At 43.7% G+C, this 17,873-nt stretch overlaps 1 protein-coding gene across 1 annotated transcript in view; it reads left to right on the top strand.

Moving 5' to 3' along the window:
- Window positions 1–4,028: 4,028 nt before the first annotated feature.
- Window positions 4,029–17,873, top strand: part of mob2a (MOB kinase activator 2a) — a 57,245-nt gene continuing 43,400 nt past the window's right edge. Inside the window, exon 1 of the mRNA XM_076271465.1 lies at window positions 4,029–4,508. Within this exon, the coding sequence (XP_076127580.1) occupies window positions 4,492–4,508 (17 nt within the window). The 5' untranslated portion in view covers window positions 4,029–4,491. The remainder of the gene's footprint in view (window positions 4,509–17,873) is intronic.

The raw sequence follows: 17,873 nt of genomic DNA, 5'->3' as shown, positions 1-17,873 counted from the left end.
AACAACACATGTAAACCTCATAATCGCAATTTTGTCTTATCCTGAATAAGGTCAATAGTCGGAATATTAATGTCCATGTAAACATAGTCACTGTGTGGAGTTTCTCTGGAAATACTGAAGGGAGGGGTGAGCTACCTCTCTGGTGTGTTTTGTTTGATCCTTGATTAAAATATAATAGGCCTATATGTTGTTTTGGACAAACATGTCTGCTAAGAAATTTCAATATAAACATAAACATAAACAAATTCAGAGTCATGCACAATTACTGACTGCATCTTTAACTATAGAATGGTGGCTTACGGTGGGACTTACATAACCTTTGGCCCCAACGGAGTTTTCTCTTCATTGTCTGTTACCTTGGGGAAAGTTCACATGAAACAGAGTGGTTAGTTGTGGAATGCTCCCACATTATAATGACATCACACAACAGCAAATGAGGCACTAATAAAGCAAAAGAAAGAAAGAAATAAGACACCAGTCTACAGTCTCCCACCAGAACCCTGCTCAATGAGACACAAAGTGACGCAGTTTGATATAGAGCACACCAAAGCAGACACCTCTACCTGACCCAAACCCAGTGCATGCAGCAGTAGCCACAAACATATTCTTCCAGGTCACAGTGAAACCAAAGACAGAGAGAAAGGGAGGGGGGTATCTTACAAAGCCTAACGGGGTCTTGGTTTGTGGGAAAGTGAAAACAAGTCCCTTGACTCTCACTATGGAATTTTTTTCCCACTGTCTGGACGCTGTGTTGGTCTCATCTCTTGGCCTCCGGTGGTCTGTTCCCAAACTTGAGTGGCTTTCGTCACCCTTTGTCCTGCTTAATTCCACTGATTCAGTTTCCTCTCCAGCTGAAAGTTCAAACATGACAACAGTGATTCAGGTATGCTTGGAGGGACTGCGTGGATCAGAGATCAGTTTTCAATCAACATTAAAGAGAACTCAATAGATAGTTAATCGTGTACAGCTGGCAGAAAATCCATCTATGCCATCCACTAAACATGTCACACATAACTGCACCCTCAGTTTTTTGCATTTGTTGCAGGATAGCTTGAAAGTTTGACTAGTGGCATGTCTATGCGCTCAAGTTTACATGGCAGCAGCATTACTGAATATTTATTGTCTTTCCTTTCTATCTATCTATCTATCTATCTATCATGTTACAGTAATTGTGGACACTGTATAGGGGAGTTTGCCGTAGAAATTGCAATGATACAGCTTCTATTCTTCTGCAATAGAAGATAAAGCTTCTATTACCAGTATGATTTTTTTTTTTGTCACAGCAAAATCTATTTAGCCAAACTTTGTGAGAGCACTCCGCCTGAACTCTGGGCTTTTTCTCAAATGTGTCATTTATTATTAAGAAAATTAATGCATTTTAATAATTAATAAATTGTTCAGAAGATTTGCTCATTAGTGTTACGTGCTAATCATTGCTCAAATATGGCTAATTGTATCTATTATGTAATGCTTAAATGAGGAGCTATACAGTGTATTGAAATGTAAAGAGAATTATATAACTGCTTTATAAATGAATCCATAAAACCATTGTAAGCCATTCACAATTTCATGTGCTGTGTGTTCCTGATAATAAGTAAAACACTGCCATCTAGTGTTTCTATCTCTAAATGTTCTACCCTTCACATTGCTAATAAACTGGCTTATGTCTACTTCTATGGCTTTGTCCAATAGCCCATACGCTACACCCTCTCCCTACCCCCTTCCAATCCCATTGCAGGCTCACCTGAACGGACCGCTAAATTACGTGGTATCTCAAACCAGTTACCAGGGAATGAAGGTGGCATACTTCCTCATGTTTGTTATTTCAGTGAAATTTAATCAATTTCCTTTTTGCATGAATGGGCATCCCAAGGTTTGCTGCTGTATCGCGCCCATACCCTGACCTCCTACTGCCCTGAGCGTGAGCGTGACTGATGAGTGCACTCCCCGACAGAGTGGGAGCAGCGAGGGTCCGCTTTGAAAAAGGGCTCTCATGTCTACTTGCTGACCTCAAAGTATTTTTGATGGATAATGGTCTAAAGACAGTCAATAATAGGAGTCTGATTCCTGCATTGTCGAGGTCAAAACAGGGCGTCTGGGGCCGCGAGGAGCACTCGACTCGTCTGGTGTTGTCTCTATCTGTATTGATCCCAATCTCAAAGGCAACAGCCAGGTGATGGCTTTCAGGAAATGACCTTGTTTGCCCCTCATGGCTTCAAACCTGCTCTGAGCAAAGATCCTTATCAGCAGGTTGTGGCTCCAGCTTCACTTTGCTGTTGGCTCTTCCCAGACATTTGACCTGCATTTAGTTATAAATGCCTTGTTGAAACATTACTAAATATTGATCCTGGATTATCCATACACAACTAGGCCTGAGGTTACAGTAAAAGATGTATGCAAATGGGATAAGAAATCTGCTGGCATCAATGTTGATACCTGGGAGGAATTGGCACAAAACCACATCATCTGGCAAATTACTATCAAAGAAGGTATCAAACAAGCGGAGTTTGCAAGATTAGTTCACAATGAACAGAACACAGAGAAACGGAAACAGACGGAAACAAAAACGCATGAACGATGCCTACCCATGATGCACAGTCCATTGTCTCTCAGGAGACGAAACAGGGGACAGATTGGACGGCCCATGGCAAAGGATTACTGTTTTCAGGGTAGAGTGTAAAAACACACATTCATATCGACATTTACTGATTGAGGAAGATTGTGGAATTTCAGAGGATAGAATATATATATATAAGTATATATACTCTTTTAATCCAGTGAGGGAAATTTGGTCTCTGCATTTATCCCAATCCGTGAATTAGTGAAACACACTCAGCACACAGTGAACACACAGTGAGGTGAAGCACACACTAATCCCGGCGCAGTGAGCTGCCTGCAACAACAGCGGCGCTCGGGAAGCAGTGAGGGGTTAGGTGCCTTGCTCAGCCGTGCCTACTGGTCGGGGTCCGAACCGGCAACCCTCCGGTTACAAGTCCGAAGCGCTAACCAGTAGGCCACGGCTGCCCCCAAATATTCTATATATAATATTCTATATTCTGTCCAATTAGGCCTGAGGCCCTTCTGTAGGCTAGGTAGGCCTAGGGTACTCTTTGGATTGGCCTACATGGGGCGACTAGCGTACTAATCAGGAATATTGCCCAGCAACACGGTCAAGTTATCTTCATCTTTAGGCTTTAATCCTGGGATATTTTAATTAAATTTAATTGTGATTAATACTTGATAAATAGCAATATCAGAAGCCGTTTGGTTGAAACTTGGCATAAGATCTAGGCCTGTTTAATTCTCAATTTCTCAATTCAATTAGCTTTATTTGCATGACTGTAAAAGCAGTAGTTAGATCAAAAGAATTAGCCATTAATAGTAATAATAACAACAATTGACATGGACATTGGAGAATAATAAAAGTAATAGAACATTAAAGCACACACACTCTCTCTCTCTCTCTCTCCAGCTCTCCCTCTCACACACACACACACACACACACCCGCACACTCCACCCCCTCCCCCAACACACACACACTAACACACAGTGGATTTCCATTTTTATAATCTCTTTCTAGTGATTGATACACTTCCATTTTACTTTGAATTTTAATTGTAGGCCTAGGCTATTTCCCCAAAAATGTAGGCCTATGTATTTTTCTTTTAATTCTGTCTTGATTTCGGTTGAGAATAAATCACCTTGCAATCGAAATCGTGTTTGTATTCCCTGTGCCCGATGTCGTGTAAGAATCTTCGTCATTAAATTGTCGACACCACGGAGAGCCCAGAGAGATCTGGGAAGATCCATAGTTCTAGTCAGTGGGACGATCTAGGTTTAATGATTTGGGCCTGAATGACATCATACTCTAGGTTAGCAGTCGACTACTACATATCCCAGAAATCCTACACGCTGAGCGTGTGGGTGAATGGGGCGGGACCATAGACAGTAGGGCGGGACACATCCACGGAAACGAAGGTGGGGGTCGATTCTGTGTTTACTTCCGGATTCCCTGCTACATGAAGCAGTAGAGTAGACCGTAACTGCATCGGTAGGGGCTCAAGAGTCAACGCTAGGGTCCATGACAGATTACGGTCTAGCGGCATTTGAGGAGACACGTCCAGCCCTGATACTTGTAGGGGAGGCTCGGCAGACCCGGCAAGCTGTCGCGGCAGCGCGATCATTGAGCTGAATTTCTGCGCTTCGTAACATATCCGTTGCCGTATTCACAACCGTCTTTCATCTCAAAGTCAATGCAGTCCGCTTCTGGAACACTATTACCAACTATTAACGTTACTCGACTTAGTGGACCACTCATGTTTCTGTTAGCCGAGCCTTGAATCTGCATCTAACGGGGATATCGATATCCAGACATTTTCGCCGTAAAGGAGACTGATTAGAAGAGGATTTGATCCGGGATACAACTCGAGGTGGCCGGATAAAGTATCCGAGGGGTCGCGTACAGCTCCTGTGGAATTATCCCTGTAAACATGGACTGGCTAATGGGGTAAGTGCAAATATGTCACTGACAGCTTTCCCCCCGCTGTGTGGGTGCAGTATTTCCGCGCAATATTTGGCGACTGACAGCAATGACATCCACCAAGTATCAAAATCTGGCCGCTGAAAAACCATGTCGTGCAAATCATCCACCCCTTCACTTCTCCACTCCAGCTTGTTACGAGAGCCTAATGCCATATTAGTTAACAAGTTAATATCTGAGGTTGCAAACATATTTCGGTACTGGTTGGAGGCCCTTACGCAGGCTCTTTTTAAAGATGAAATTTGGCAAACCAGCTTTGCACTCTATATTGGTGCGGTGTGTCACTTCTCATTTAGCTTCTCATGTCATCTCGTTGGCCGGGGCTATTCAGTGATACCCTCTCTACTCCAGATTTATGACGGGAGAGCACACACATAGTAACCGCACACGGTGTCATTCCTGCAGGACAGCTATAGGTTTGTCCAGTCTTTGGTTAGTCTGTTGGATGACTAATCATATAATATTACAACTGCATTTAGTCCTCTCTAAAATAAGGATGCTCCTAGTCAGAGAAGCAGGGCAGATGTGCTTTGTCTATCTAGGCCGATGTAAGTGTACATTTTTGGTCACATTTGGTCTGCTTGGAAAACATTGGCCAAATTACTGATTACTAGTTTAGAGACCATAATCAAAATAAAGAATTGAGATGATGCAAATTAAGGAATCATTCTGATTGCCCTTGTTAACTTGCATGCTTTCCTGAAATCTAAGGCAAGTTATGCACTATTTTCAGCACTGGACAGTCTTTGTGTGCCATATTCTGGTAGATTTCTGTTGCAGTGGTTCCGTCTTGGCCTATATTATGCATTCTTATGGCCATTGACAAAAAGAATCTTGTGATTACTGGTGTAGACTTGTTCCTGCTCTGAAACAGGAATCTGTAGTGACAATGCACCCCTAACAGGTTGAGTACAGAACTATCAGAGACAAACATGTCAAAACAGTCTCATGCTCAGTTAGCAGCAGTGAGATAAATGAAAGGCTTTAGAGGGGAAAGAGTTGCTTTAAGCAAGTGCAAGTTCTGTACCAAGTTCAAGCTGTGTGTGTGTGGTCGTGGGATGTCTCCTACTGTCCTGTGGGATGTCTCCTACTGTCCTGTGGGATGTCTCCTACTGTCCTACCGTGCCTGTTAGTGGCTTAAGTGACTTGTGTCTTTTTAATTCATTCCTTTCCTCTCTTGGCCAAGCTGACGTGCATCTTTTTCTTTCATTATGCTGAGGTGATTCAATTAAGGCCAGACAGTTAGGCTACATTTCATCCAGCTGCTCTCTTGGCTGAGCAATTTGCACCAGTCCGTACTGAATACAGGGCCTTATTCCCTTCCCCTCTAATAACTAAGCTTGTCTGCTCTGCTGTCACCATTAGGGTGGTAATAGTTGCGGTGGTGCTCCAGAGTCTCCTCAGGCTATGGGCTTCTCAAGGTTATGTTGGTGGTTGTCCATATTGTGGCTTCTCTCAGCAGACTTGCCTGGGTGGCTACACGGAGCTCAGTGGCTCTTTGGAATAGGGGAAGCTTTGATAAAATGGTCAATTATTAAATTAATATTAAGGTGCTATATTGTTCTTTGAGGGCAAAAGTTATCCTAAAACCTAGATTAGATCAAACAGTATAGAGTTCTGAGACATGGCAACTGGCTTTGCTACATTTTACCAGTTCACTTTGGGGAGAGTTTATATAGGCTATTTGGTAGCCTACTAGAGTTATTTCTCTGTGACTATTTTGTACATTCATCTGACTTGCTGTTTTATTTTGAATCTCTCCTGGTAGGGAAGACTATCAAATGGCTTTTAAAATTCAACATTAGCATAATGTAGCCAGGTTACAGCTATATAGTGAGCCAGCTGGCTACAACTTAGCTTATACACAACTGAAGCAAAAGCAAGTCACAAACTCAGTAACTCCATTTTACAGTATATTATGTACAAAGACAAATAGAAACTGACTGTATTGCTCACAAATATATGAGAATTTGAGCTGCAGCTTGCCTCTCGATTTCACTTGCCAACACTGCAAGGCATCCCTGAACTTGAAACTCTTCCTCTCCGATCGCGACATATGTTGTCAATCAAAAGTAGTCCAGCCACTATGACGGATCCTTCAATCATCATACAGAAGCTCGGCGTCCAGGCCATCCCACTGTCCCATTCACTCCCAAAGACGCCAGGCTTCCCTGGAAATTACGATTTTGGGGCGTTTGTCCAGTAAACATCTAGCTTTTCTGCACTGAGATTAGCCCATTCTGAAGTGCCATTGAAAGTCCAGTAAAGCCGAGCGTCTATGGGGTTTTTGATCGTGTTGTCACAGCAATGTATTAGGGGCGGGGAGTCATGATAGATGACCGGCAAAACCTTATTGCTGAACGAACTAACCATTAAGTTGATCCTATTTTATACAGTCTATGAGTTTTTAACATGTTATAGTTGGAATAGTAGGCTAATGTAATACAGTAGCCTAGTATTTGATGACATTTTCTGTGATATTTTATATAGTGGTTGGGTGGGGTCACATTGGTGTAGTAGGTGGACAGGTATACTGCTCAGGTGATGCTAACTTGTGAGTTATGGTTTGCATATTAATGGTATTTGTTTATTTTCATTAGGCTATTGGTCATTGACATTGCACTGACATTATTGTTTATTATGGCTATTTTCCTTAATAGTCTTACCAACATTTTTAAAACTGTTAATTTAAAACTATTGTAGGCTATTGTTTTATTTAGTCGCTTTAAGTCGCTTTAGACAAAAGCATCATATAACCATAACCATTACTGCTCTGTAGTCTAACTGCCAAATTGTCTCAGAGTTTTTGCTTGCCTGTGTTTGAATTCAGATAGTACTTCTTGGCCTAATGTAGTCTTTGGTTTCTCATTTCTTTCGAGCTCCCCTTCTAAATGTTGTCAGGACATCAAAACCTTTCAACCAGTGCAGCTGTAACTGAAAGTGTCTAGCTAATGATGCATAATGATAGTGAGATTCCACATCATGTTCTTGAGTTTCACAGGCCCATACGTCCAGTTCAGACGTTTGACATGAAAGCCTGAAACAAATCTGTCTAGTTTAGGCCCAATTGTTCAGCCCAACTTTTGATCAAATCAAGGCCTAACTTCTTTCATGTCACTTTATTATATGACAAAAAACTGACTTTTGAGTAGAGGCCTTCAGCAAAAGTCACATGCACTGAGTGCACAGATAAAGCCAAATAATTTTTTTAACCCTGATGATGAACTTATTGAACTTTCACCTTCTGGAAGTGATGCATGCTAACCTCCAGCCTATCTGTATTCTGCTGCCTTATCTGTATATTTGAGGAGAATGGCAACGCAAGCTTGAAATCACTGTCCTTCGCAGTCATATGAGGACTTTTGCTAATTAGGCAGACACTTCCTCTGCACCCCGTCTGCGGTAGGTAAATTTCCACAGTAGCTGTGTTCAATCCGGTCCTGTCAGTAGCAGGTAGCAGGTAACGGGCATCAGTGTTGTCCTGAGAACACCCCCAGCTGCTCTCCTACACACACATACACACACACACACACACACACACACTATCTCCAATCACATCTGGAGACGGTCTCCTCCACTGCCCTGATTCCCCCGGAGGACTGTGTGGGAGTGTGTGAGTGCACTGGCACACCCCAAATAAGTCGTTTTAGGTTTTCCTCATACTAGGCCAAGAACCATGAAGTAAAGCCTTATTATTGGGTTATAAATGATGTTGTGATGATATTATGTGATCACAATGGTCTAAGCATTAATTCGGAATGTTCTCTCAGGATTGAGGATGAACTGAACTGAAAACCAGTGATGCTTTGTGGGGCTCCAGATGTTTGTGTTTGTGTTGTGAGTTCGAGGCCCCAGTTCCCCATGTTGTTTGTGTTTGCTGTGTGCCGGACAACAACGATGATGCGCTTGGACATTTGCGTGCAATGCCAAATATGCACTGTGTGTGTGTGTGTGTGTGTGTGTGTGTGTGTGTGTGTGTGTGTGTGTGTGTGTGTGTGTGTGTGTGTGTGTGTGTGTGTGTGTGTGTGTGTGTGTGTGTGTGTGTGTGTGTGTGTGTGTGTGTGTGTGTGTGTGTGTGTGAGCCTCCGCATCACTCGGCAGAGATTTCTCACCCCCCCCCAGAGCTGCTCGTGTCATCGAGTGGTTGAGCTCTGATGATGACACACAGTGAGCTCCAAAGGCCCAATGACTCTGTGTGTGTGTGCTGAGAGAATCGGGGGGTGTTGGTGCAAGCCTGCTTGCATACGTACGGCCTCTTCTCTGATGGGATGAGAGGCTGTTAGGCTTTTGCATGCTTAGCTAATGAGGGGGCCACAGTGTGTGTGTGTGTGTGTGTGTGTGAGAGAGAAAGTGTATGTTTGTGTTTGTGTGTGTGTGTGTGTGTGTGCACGTGTTCAGTGCTGTGAGAAGTGTGCTTCTGTACACTGCAGTGTGGCGTGAGTCGTGACAGTCTTAAAGGTCAACAACTCATTCAAGCAAGCAAAGTGTTGCAGCCGGCTCGGGTAGGGGAGCAGGATTTGGCATGCCAGTTGTGTAGTTGTTTAATTATCAGGCAAAAGTCAGCCAGCTTCCAAAGGCTGCTGCCAACGAGTTGTTGTCCATCCCCAACTGGCGAAGTGCTTTGACTGCCCCTCAGTGTGTGTTAGTGTGTTTGTGTGTGTGTGGGTTTGTGTGTGTTTGTGTGTGTGTGTTGTTTTGTTTCAGGGCAGGTGTTTGCTGAGTGATCGGAGCAGAGCATGAGTCTCCACAGGGACGTGGTAGCATAAGGGAAAAGCAACGAGCTGACAATGAGGGCGAAAAACATCATGTCTCACTAGGACCTATTTAAAGTACTGGAGGAAAACGGTCAAAGGGGAAGGAAATCAGCGCTTCTGGTGGGGTTGGGATGGTGTGTGTGTGTGTGTGTGTGTGTGTGGGGGGGGGATGCTGACTAAAGTAATTCACAGATGGCCTGCTATATATTTGAACTTTGTTCTAAAATGTGTTGTTCTGCTGCTGCTCAGAATAAGGAATGTAGCATTTGAGTTACCTCTCTGTGAGTGAGACATAGCCCACAAGGTTCAAACTAGTTTAAATATAATGCAAATCTCTCAACTTGGCCTATAGGACACTTACTGTATCTGCTCCCTGCTATTTCAATTCTATAATCCAGCTTTGCAACCCCAACCGCCCACTGTGGTCTTCTGATGAGCTTCTGTTGTGTCGACTATCCATAAAGGCTAGGTCAAGTTCAAGAATCTTTTCCTCAGTGGTTCTTCGTTGGTGGAATGAGTTGCCCAGTGCTCTCCGTTCCTGTGATAGTTTTGATCATTGTTTGTATATTATGGTATTTGTTTATTTTCATTAAGCTATTGATCATTGATATTGCATTGACATTATTATTATGACCGCCGCTAGCGAAGCTAGCGAAGCGGTCATATAGGGATTGTCAAAGTTTTTTTTTTTTTTTTTTTTTTTTTTTTTTTTTCCCGTCATCTACTTCCTGAAATTTTGGTCAACGATACCCGGGGCACCGAAACACCGGGGCACATGAAATTTGGTGGGTATGTAGCCCCACTAGACTTTTACGGAAAAATTTCGTTTGGTCCCCGGGGGCCACTCCCCCTCCGCGCTGGGCCCCCCGAAACCCAAAAAATGCAGTTTTTCCTAAATAACTACCTGAACCGTGGCACCGAGGATGAAGAAATTTTTATGGTATGTTGGTCTCAAGGGCCCACATCAACTTAGCCCATAATCACTCATTTGTGATTTGCACCCCCCCGGTAAAAAATGAAAATGCAATATCATTCTGCTTTAATCGCCCCTCTCTTCAGTAAAGACGTTCAGAACTGCACCAAATTTTATGTGTATGATTAACCTGACATTCTCTGGGGGTATGCCAAGTTTCGTAGAATTTCATCCATGGGGGGGTCTAAAAAATTAAGTTATGTGTACATTTAGTGACTCTACACTCATTGGCCTGTAGATGGTGGTGCACACATATACACATGCACACACACACACAGGCACCCACATACTATCGGTATTAGAACGGCTGATACATAATTACAAATTCAGTAGGATTAAAAGAAAGCCAAAATAAATATTCATCATCATCATCATGGCTGCATTTCCAGTATTGGCGATAAGTAGTCGTTTGTCCACTAGATGGCGCATCGTTGCAGTGAGACGTAATTTTGTTGGAAGTTAATCTAAAGTGGGTTAGAAAGACACTATGCTTCCTACAAGGACAAGACTACAGTAGTTTACCGCAGAGAACGTCTAAGGGTAGGATGATTTCTGCATGAAATGTAATTCCCATTTCCTCTTGAAGCCGAAATAAATCTGAGAATGTTTATCGGACATGCTTGTTTTTTACTGCAGGTAGGCTACGTTAATCCTATCAATAGCAGAACGTAGGTAAAATAATGTTACCGTTAGCATGGTTGAGTGATGGAGGCCAATTTGATTATTGATGTATTTGTAGAAAACCATAAATGCGTTTATAGGCTACCAAGCAAATCGATAACAGCACTAATTGTATCTTTCGACTGTCATCTCATTTGCTTATGACCATAACCTAGGCTACTAACAGGAGCTAAGTGAGTTAGCCACAACACGTTCGCTACGTGATGGTTTTTTAATGGAAAATATATAGGCCTAGGCTACCTGAAAGATAACCTGTCTATGATCCCGTGATGATCTACATCTCCATTTAAACCAGATGTTTTAGAGCGCACGTTGAGATGTATTCAGGGCAGGGCTGTACCTACACATATTTGTTGCACGTGCTACAAAAATCATTCTTTGCGATGGATGATTTAGTACCAACGTTACACCGGTCAGATACAGTTTTGCCTATGGCTATTCCGTGAGACTGAGGCGCTTTTTGTTTGTTCGAAGTGCGTGTTTAGGGTGTGAGAGGGGAGTCGATGTGCTTTGATTCCAGCTTGGTAGTTGTAGTCTATGCGATTAAAAAACACGTGTGTGTGAAGTATCCAAACAATGATAACGCTTTCATTATGGCTGCTTTAGCCACAGACCTTGAGTTACTGTACAGTGGGTTGGGTTCCATTTAGAAGTGTCCACTTCATTCGCCCTTTCCGTGATTCACAGCTACGTGAAATGTATTACTACTGATATGCAAAACTATTAACTTTTCGCCAAGAGGTGGCAGCTTGATACTGTAAGGTGTAAGCCATTGGTTCCAACGGAGATTTTATTTGGGTCGCCAGCATAGCCTGGTGACAATTTGTGTTGTGTAATAGGCCTAGCATAGGGCCTACCTTATATAGCTTATAGTTTGTTAACAGTCACGGTTTTGTCATGCAATGTCTATGCATTTTTGCATTTAGAATAGCTCTAAAACCGGGGGGCGAACACGTCGCAGGGGGGGCGCCAGTGCGTGGATATCTCAATCGCAAAATTAAACAATATTTCTATCGGGCGCCTACCATGGACTAGGCTGGGTGAAAATCAAAAGATTGCGTCAAAAGATTGAGCTTAACCATGGACCTCATGGTTGCAAAATGCAAGGGAACATGAATCAGCATATTATTTGCACAAACAATAACGGAGAGTAGCTCTTCAACTTTGCCCGTTAAAATGTGTATGAACAGTCTCGCAACGCATTTCATGAAGGCCCTTTTGGACATGTCAGTTATTTGCACCACTGGGTAAAACGGCATTTTGTTTTAGACTACTGGTATTTAATTTGTGCATTGACAATAAAGCTGAATATAATTTGAACTAGATGACTAAACCTATGCATATGTAGAAGAAGAAACATTCACAAAAATCCATGACATGACCTCTCTTCTTGATAGCTGTTGAAAACTGCATGGAACTGACAGGGATTGTTTTAGTTTAATAATAAATAAATAAATACATTATGCTGCTACCTTCTGCTTTTCCCAAATACAATGTAGCCTACAGGTGTACCTTTCATCAGTCCAGTTGCAATGGATGGACTATGATGAACTGCCCTACTTGTGATTGTTTAGAGATTTTAAAGGTTTTATAACAATGTTACAGATTTTTTGGCCCAGAAACAAATCTATTCACCTTTGCAGCGCCAGTAGGCTACTTTGTGTGCGGAATGTGTGCAAACACACATTCGAAACAAGCATACACAAAAGTTTCAAGAGTGGGGGATGGAGTAGAAGATGGAGACAAATTCATTAATATGATTTATTTTCGCGGAATGGATGTGCAGGACTGAGCGGCGGTCATATTTTGTACCGCTACGCGGTACATCTAGTTTATTATTGCTTTTTTCCTTAATGTAGTCTTACCAACATTTTAAAACTTTTCACTGTCTGTTAATTTTTAACTACTGTATTGTTTTTGCTTTGGACAAAAATGTCTGCTATGTCATAACCATAAATCATATATTACCATAACTAATAATAACTAAACAGACTGATATCATAAAAGTACCAATTTCCACCCCTATCGCTCAAAAATTTGAAAACAAAGATGTTATTTAATACTAACACAAAATAGGGCACGGGCAGAAATAGGTAACTTTCCGATAACTGCTTCCAGTTGCCATGTCATGCATGTAATGGCATAAAGGTCAATCAAAAAAGGCTCTCTTTATTCTCCTCTCTTCACTAGCATGGAATCACACACAGTGCTATTTCTCCTGCCATTGTTTGTCTTCGCCACACATTGACCAGGAGTGGTTGTTTAATGAAAGCCTTTTTATCATTTTTTTCATGTGGTGTTTGCTTTTATGGTGTCACTACTTTTTCTTAGCAGCACAACATTTAAATACCCCTCAGAGTGTAGATTGGCCATCACTCTTTTTCGTTTGGATTGCCCAGCTGGCTTTTATATGGCCAAATGTCCTCGTCACTTAAGAAAATGTACTCGATTCCCCAGTAAATGGGAGCCAGTTCTCAGCGGGGAGACCATTTCTTCAGCTCGACATTTCTTTTGACAGACTGGGTTCATGTTGGGTAAAGAACTCTAAACCCCCACAGACCCCCCCCCCTTGCCTCGCCTCGCCTCTGCCCCAGACACCCCTGTCTCTGTGACTTCCCAGCAGTAGCTGCTCTTTCCCCTGCTCCTCAGCATTGTGCGATGAGTTTGTTTTTCTTGGCAACTCCTCAACTTGACTGTGTGGACTCTTTCATAGAGCACTGCACCACCCAGCAGAGGATTGAAAATGCCAATGATGGGAAAAAAAAATCTCTTCTCAGGACTATGATGATCAGTAGTGATTCTGATTACATCGTGTTTAAACGGTGCGATCAAGTCCTGACTGTGCATTTGTGAGGTGGCCATTGCAGGTGTGTTATTTGTTTTCTTGCACGGGTCAGATCTCACTGAACACGAGCCGCCAAGAGCCGCAGAGTTTCTCTCGACCTCTGCCAATGTCATGTGCGTCCACACCGGTGCCGTTAGTACTCCTGCATGATTGCAGTATTGTACCCATTCACAGCTGCTCTCTCTCTCTCTCTCTCTCTCTCTCTCTCTCTCTCTCTCTCTCTCTCTCTCTCTCTCTCTCTCTCTCTCTCTCTCTCTCTCTCTCTCTCTCTCTCTCTCTCTCTCTCTCTCTCTCTCTCTCTCTCTCTCTCGTGCACACTCGCGCGCCAATGAAGGCCTGGCCCTGCCAAAGCCTGCGCTCCACGTTAACTGCCGATTTTGAGCTCCAGTGGGTGAGAACAAGGCCCTCAGTTGCCTGAGCGCTTAACGTTAACTGCCTTTTCAGAGAAAGAGAGAGGACATGTTGGAATGCCACGGTGGTTTAACGGTCCGAGCAGAATGAGATTGTTACATGGAAAGAGGCTCGTTCTACTCGAGCGCCGCAAAATCCTGAAGGCGGTAAGCTAAGCTGTTTGTGGTGTCGTCGTGCCAGCTTTATGATTGCCCGACCATCTTCAGCTGTAATCGCAGGAAGACAGCTTCCCTGGAGAAGTGCCACCATCCAAGACAGAGACTTAGAGAATGAAACCCCAAGTAGCATATCTTGTGTTAGTGGCAGAGTGACAAACTCCCCCAAAGTGTCAAGCAACTGGCCAGCAAATGTGGAGGACATTTCCACTTTGCCAAGTGTTTCTTTTGTTTTTGTTGTTGTTTTGCTTTTGTTGTTCCTCAGAGCACGGCCCCTGGGCTTCGGAGTGTCTACATCCGTCTAGCACTCTCTTTCCTTTCTCATCTGTTCCTTCATCCATGTCAAACTCTCAACCATCCACCACACACTCCTCTTTCCCATCCTGGAGCTGTCCTGCGTGGGTGACACACTTCGCCCCTCCAGGAGGCACGGAGGGGTGGTGGTGGTGGTGTGTGTGTGTGGGGGGGGGGGGGGGTGTCCATCCTTCCGAGTGGCCGGTGATTTCCTGGGAGGATGCAGGACGACTGCCAGCAGTGACTGCAGTCAGGGGTGCATATCGATGATCATGCCTGACAGTCTCAAACGTGGGTCGTGCCACTCTGATGACTCCAATGGGGACTGGACAGCGTCGACATGACACGGTCCACATGAAAAGAGAGAGAGAGAGAGAGAGAGAGAGAGAGAGAGAGGACTAAAAAGAGATGATGGAAAAGAAAAGGAAGGGCAAGACTGGCCAGTTGTCCCCTAGCCCCTAGCACAGAGCCACAGATGCGCCGAATATGGGATTTTCTCCGGCAGGGTGTGGCATCCAGGTCTGCAGTCTAATTGGATTACTAGGGCTTACATCACTCAGACCAGGGCCTTTCACTTCTCAGCTGGACAGGCCAGAGCCCAGCTGAGTCTGCACTGACCATATCTGACCAGCTCCCCCTTCGTTGATTAAGGCCACTGTGTGGATCTGAGCGGCTTATCAGTGGATGCCATGCTATTGTGATGTTTTATCTCCTTCCCTTGCCTTTGGCTTCAACAGATGGATGGAAAATGTGACATTCCATAATCAGACAAGGCTTAACGACGGTGATGTTTTAGACTGGGTTTTGGTTTTGGAATTTGTTCATCCACTCCAGACTTCAATAGTAACCAAGATGGATACTAGTCTGTGTAGGGAGGGGGAGTCTGACTAAGCACATGCTGTAAAAGGTCAACTATGACCCTACAGGACCCTGTGCAGTTGAGATAGATCGGCTATGCAGCAATAGCCGCAGTGCAGTGGACAGTAGTTTTACTAAACAACCTCCTAGTCTTAGTACCATATATAGTGACCCATGTCTCTGTCTCTTTCCATCCTTATTTTTTTGTGTGTGTGTTGTGTGTGTGTGTGGTGTGTGTGTGTTGTGTTTGTGTGCTTGTTACAGAGTTACGGTTGGCTGTAACTTGATTAGGCCCTAACTGGGTACACTGTTTCTGGCCCCTCCCTCACGTTTAGACTGAGAGGCTGTTTTTATAAGTGTTCCATTCCTGTGATCATGATGTGTCTAAGGATGAAAACCCCACTTTGTTTCTCCTCACTAGCACACATTGTGTGTGTGTGTGTGTGTGTGTGCGTGTGTGTGTGTGCACACTTGCATGCATGTTGGCTTCAAGCTTATCAGCACAAGAATCTGCCCCCAAACACCAACTCAAAACTGAATTAAAACTAACTCATAACTGAATTCAAACATGCATGGCAAAACTCATTGGTTTAGACACTCAAGCCCAGCTACAAATTTCCAAATTAGACAAGATGGCTTGTTTGACAGAAGAGAGCAAACTTTGTCTGAACTTTGCCTGCCATGTTTGTCTGTGTTAGTGTCAGTAGAGCAGAGGGCACTGTGGAGCAGGGGATGGACTGTCTTGTTTTTTGGGCTGTTGTCTCTGCCATGTCCTGTCATGTAAAGCTGGTGTGTGCCAGGTCAGGGGCGTCGCCAGCAGTTAAAAACATTTGGGGCTTAGCCCATAGAGTCTAAAAGGTTCTCATAATTCCCATTTTGCCGGGCCTTCCTGCTCACTTTTAATATATGAATCCACCGACTCTTGCCTCATTTGTGCCAACTTGATTGCATGTTATGGACACTAATATTTTGACAATTAAAGGATGTAATGACATGTTGCTATCTTGACATTTCTGTTTGCTATAAAAAAACGAAATATATACTGTAGCCTATAGCTACCTAGCAAAGTGGCGTTTTAAATAGCAAGGTGCATCATATGGTTCATGTTATGCTAAGCTTAAGGAGAACGAATCATTGGGTGTGTTCCAAACGGGTAAAGTTGCTGCCTTTTAAGATATCTAACTGGGGAGCAAGGCACACACCCATTGACTCACTAATTCGATTCTACAAAGGCAAAGTACCTAAGGTAGCCTAGACAGGCCATCACTGTTTGGCCAGCTCCAAACTGTAGAAGAGTGAGTGCAGGGCAGGCTGATAACAAATCTGAACTTGTAGCCCAAATGACGACAGCATAACTCCACCACCTCTTTGTCCTTGTTGCCTTTATGATTTCCTTATAACTTTCTTATACTAAATAGGAAATGCAAACAATGACATGCCCAACCCTGGAATTGACTGACTGTCTCTCTCTCTCTCTCTCTCTCTCTCTCTCTCTCTCATGCGCGCGCTCTAAGGAGCCTATGTTCCAAATTATGTTTTATGGTAAGGTAACGTTAGTTAGTGCAGTTAGATCTGCTGCATGAAGGAGAGTGAGAGAAAACCCGTGTCCTGCTTTTATATTTGATAAATAGGTCCATCTCATTTCACAGTTTCAATACACGATCTGAAAATACATTCGGGGCAAAATCGGCTGGCGACGCCCCTGTGCCAGGGGCATTGGGAGTGGTGATTCAAGAGCAGAGTTATCAGTCATTCCCTGGCACGTGCCTAAACATGGTTCCTGCAGCATCAGATTGAGAATACACACACACACACACACACACACACACACACACACACACACATGCACATACACACACACATTACACACACACATGCACATACACACACACACACATGCACATACACACATACACATACACACGCACGCACACACACACACACACACACACACACACATACACACACACACACAAATACACACACATTACACACACACATGCACACTGTACACATACACACACTAACACACACACACGGTGACCTTGCTCATGCGGTTTTAACACAGTGGCCTTGGCTGGCGAGAGCAAACATGGCGGCCCCTTGTTTGAGTGATCAATGGAACATGTGAGCGGTGCAGTGAGATTAAGGGGAGGCTAATTAAACAAAGCATATTGAGCTCCATATGCCTGCTCTTCCTGCTGAGCGCTCAGCAGGCCCCACACTGCCTAGGCCCACTGACACACCCACGCAGAGAGCGTACCATCTCTCTCTCTCTCTCTCTCTCTCTCTCTCTCTCTCTCTCTCTCTCTCTCTCTCTATCTCTATCTCTCTCTCTCTATCTCTCTTTTCACTCTTTCT

This window comes from Alosa pseudoharengus, unplaced genomic scaffold (genome assembly GCF_046254945.1).
Source record: "Alosa pseudoharengus isolate Yale_2024_CS ecotype anadromous, Long Island Sound unplaced genomic scaffold, YU_APseudo_1.1 YU_APseudo_1.1_scf_10, whole genome shotgun sequence".
In the NCBI taxonomy this organism is placed as follows: domain Eukaryota; kingdom Metazoa; phylum Chordata; class Actinopteri; order Clupeiformes; family Clupeidae; genus Alosa; species Alosa pseudoharengus.
Note: the sequence above shows the minus strand (reverse complement) of the source record. Positions and strands in the feature narration are given on the sequence as shown.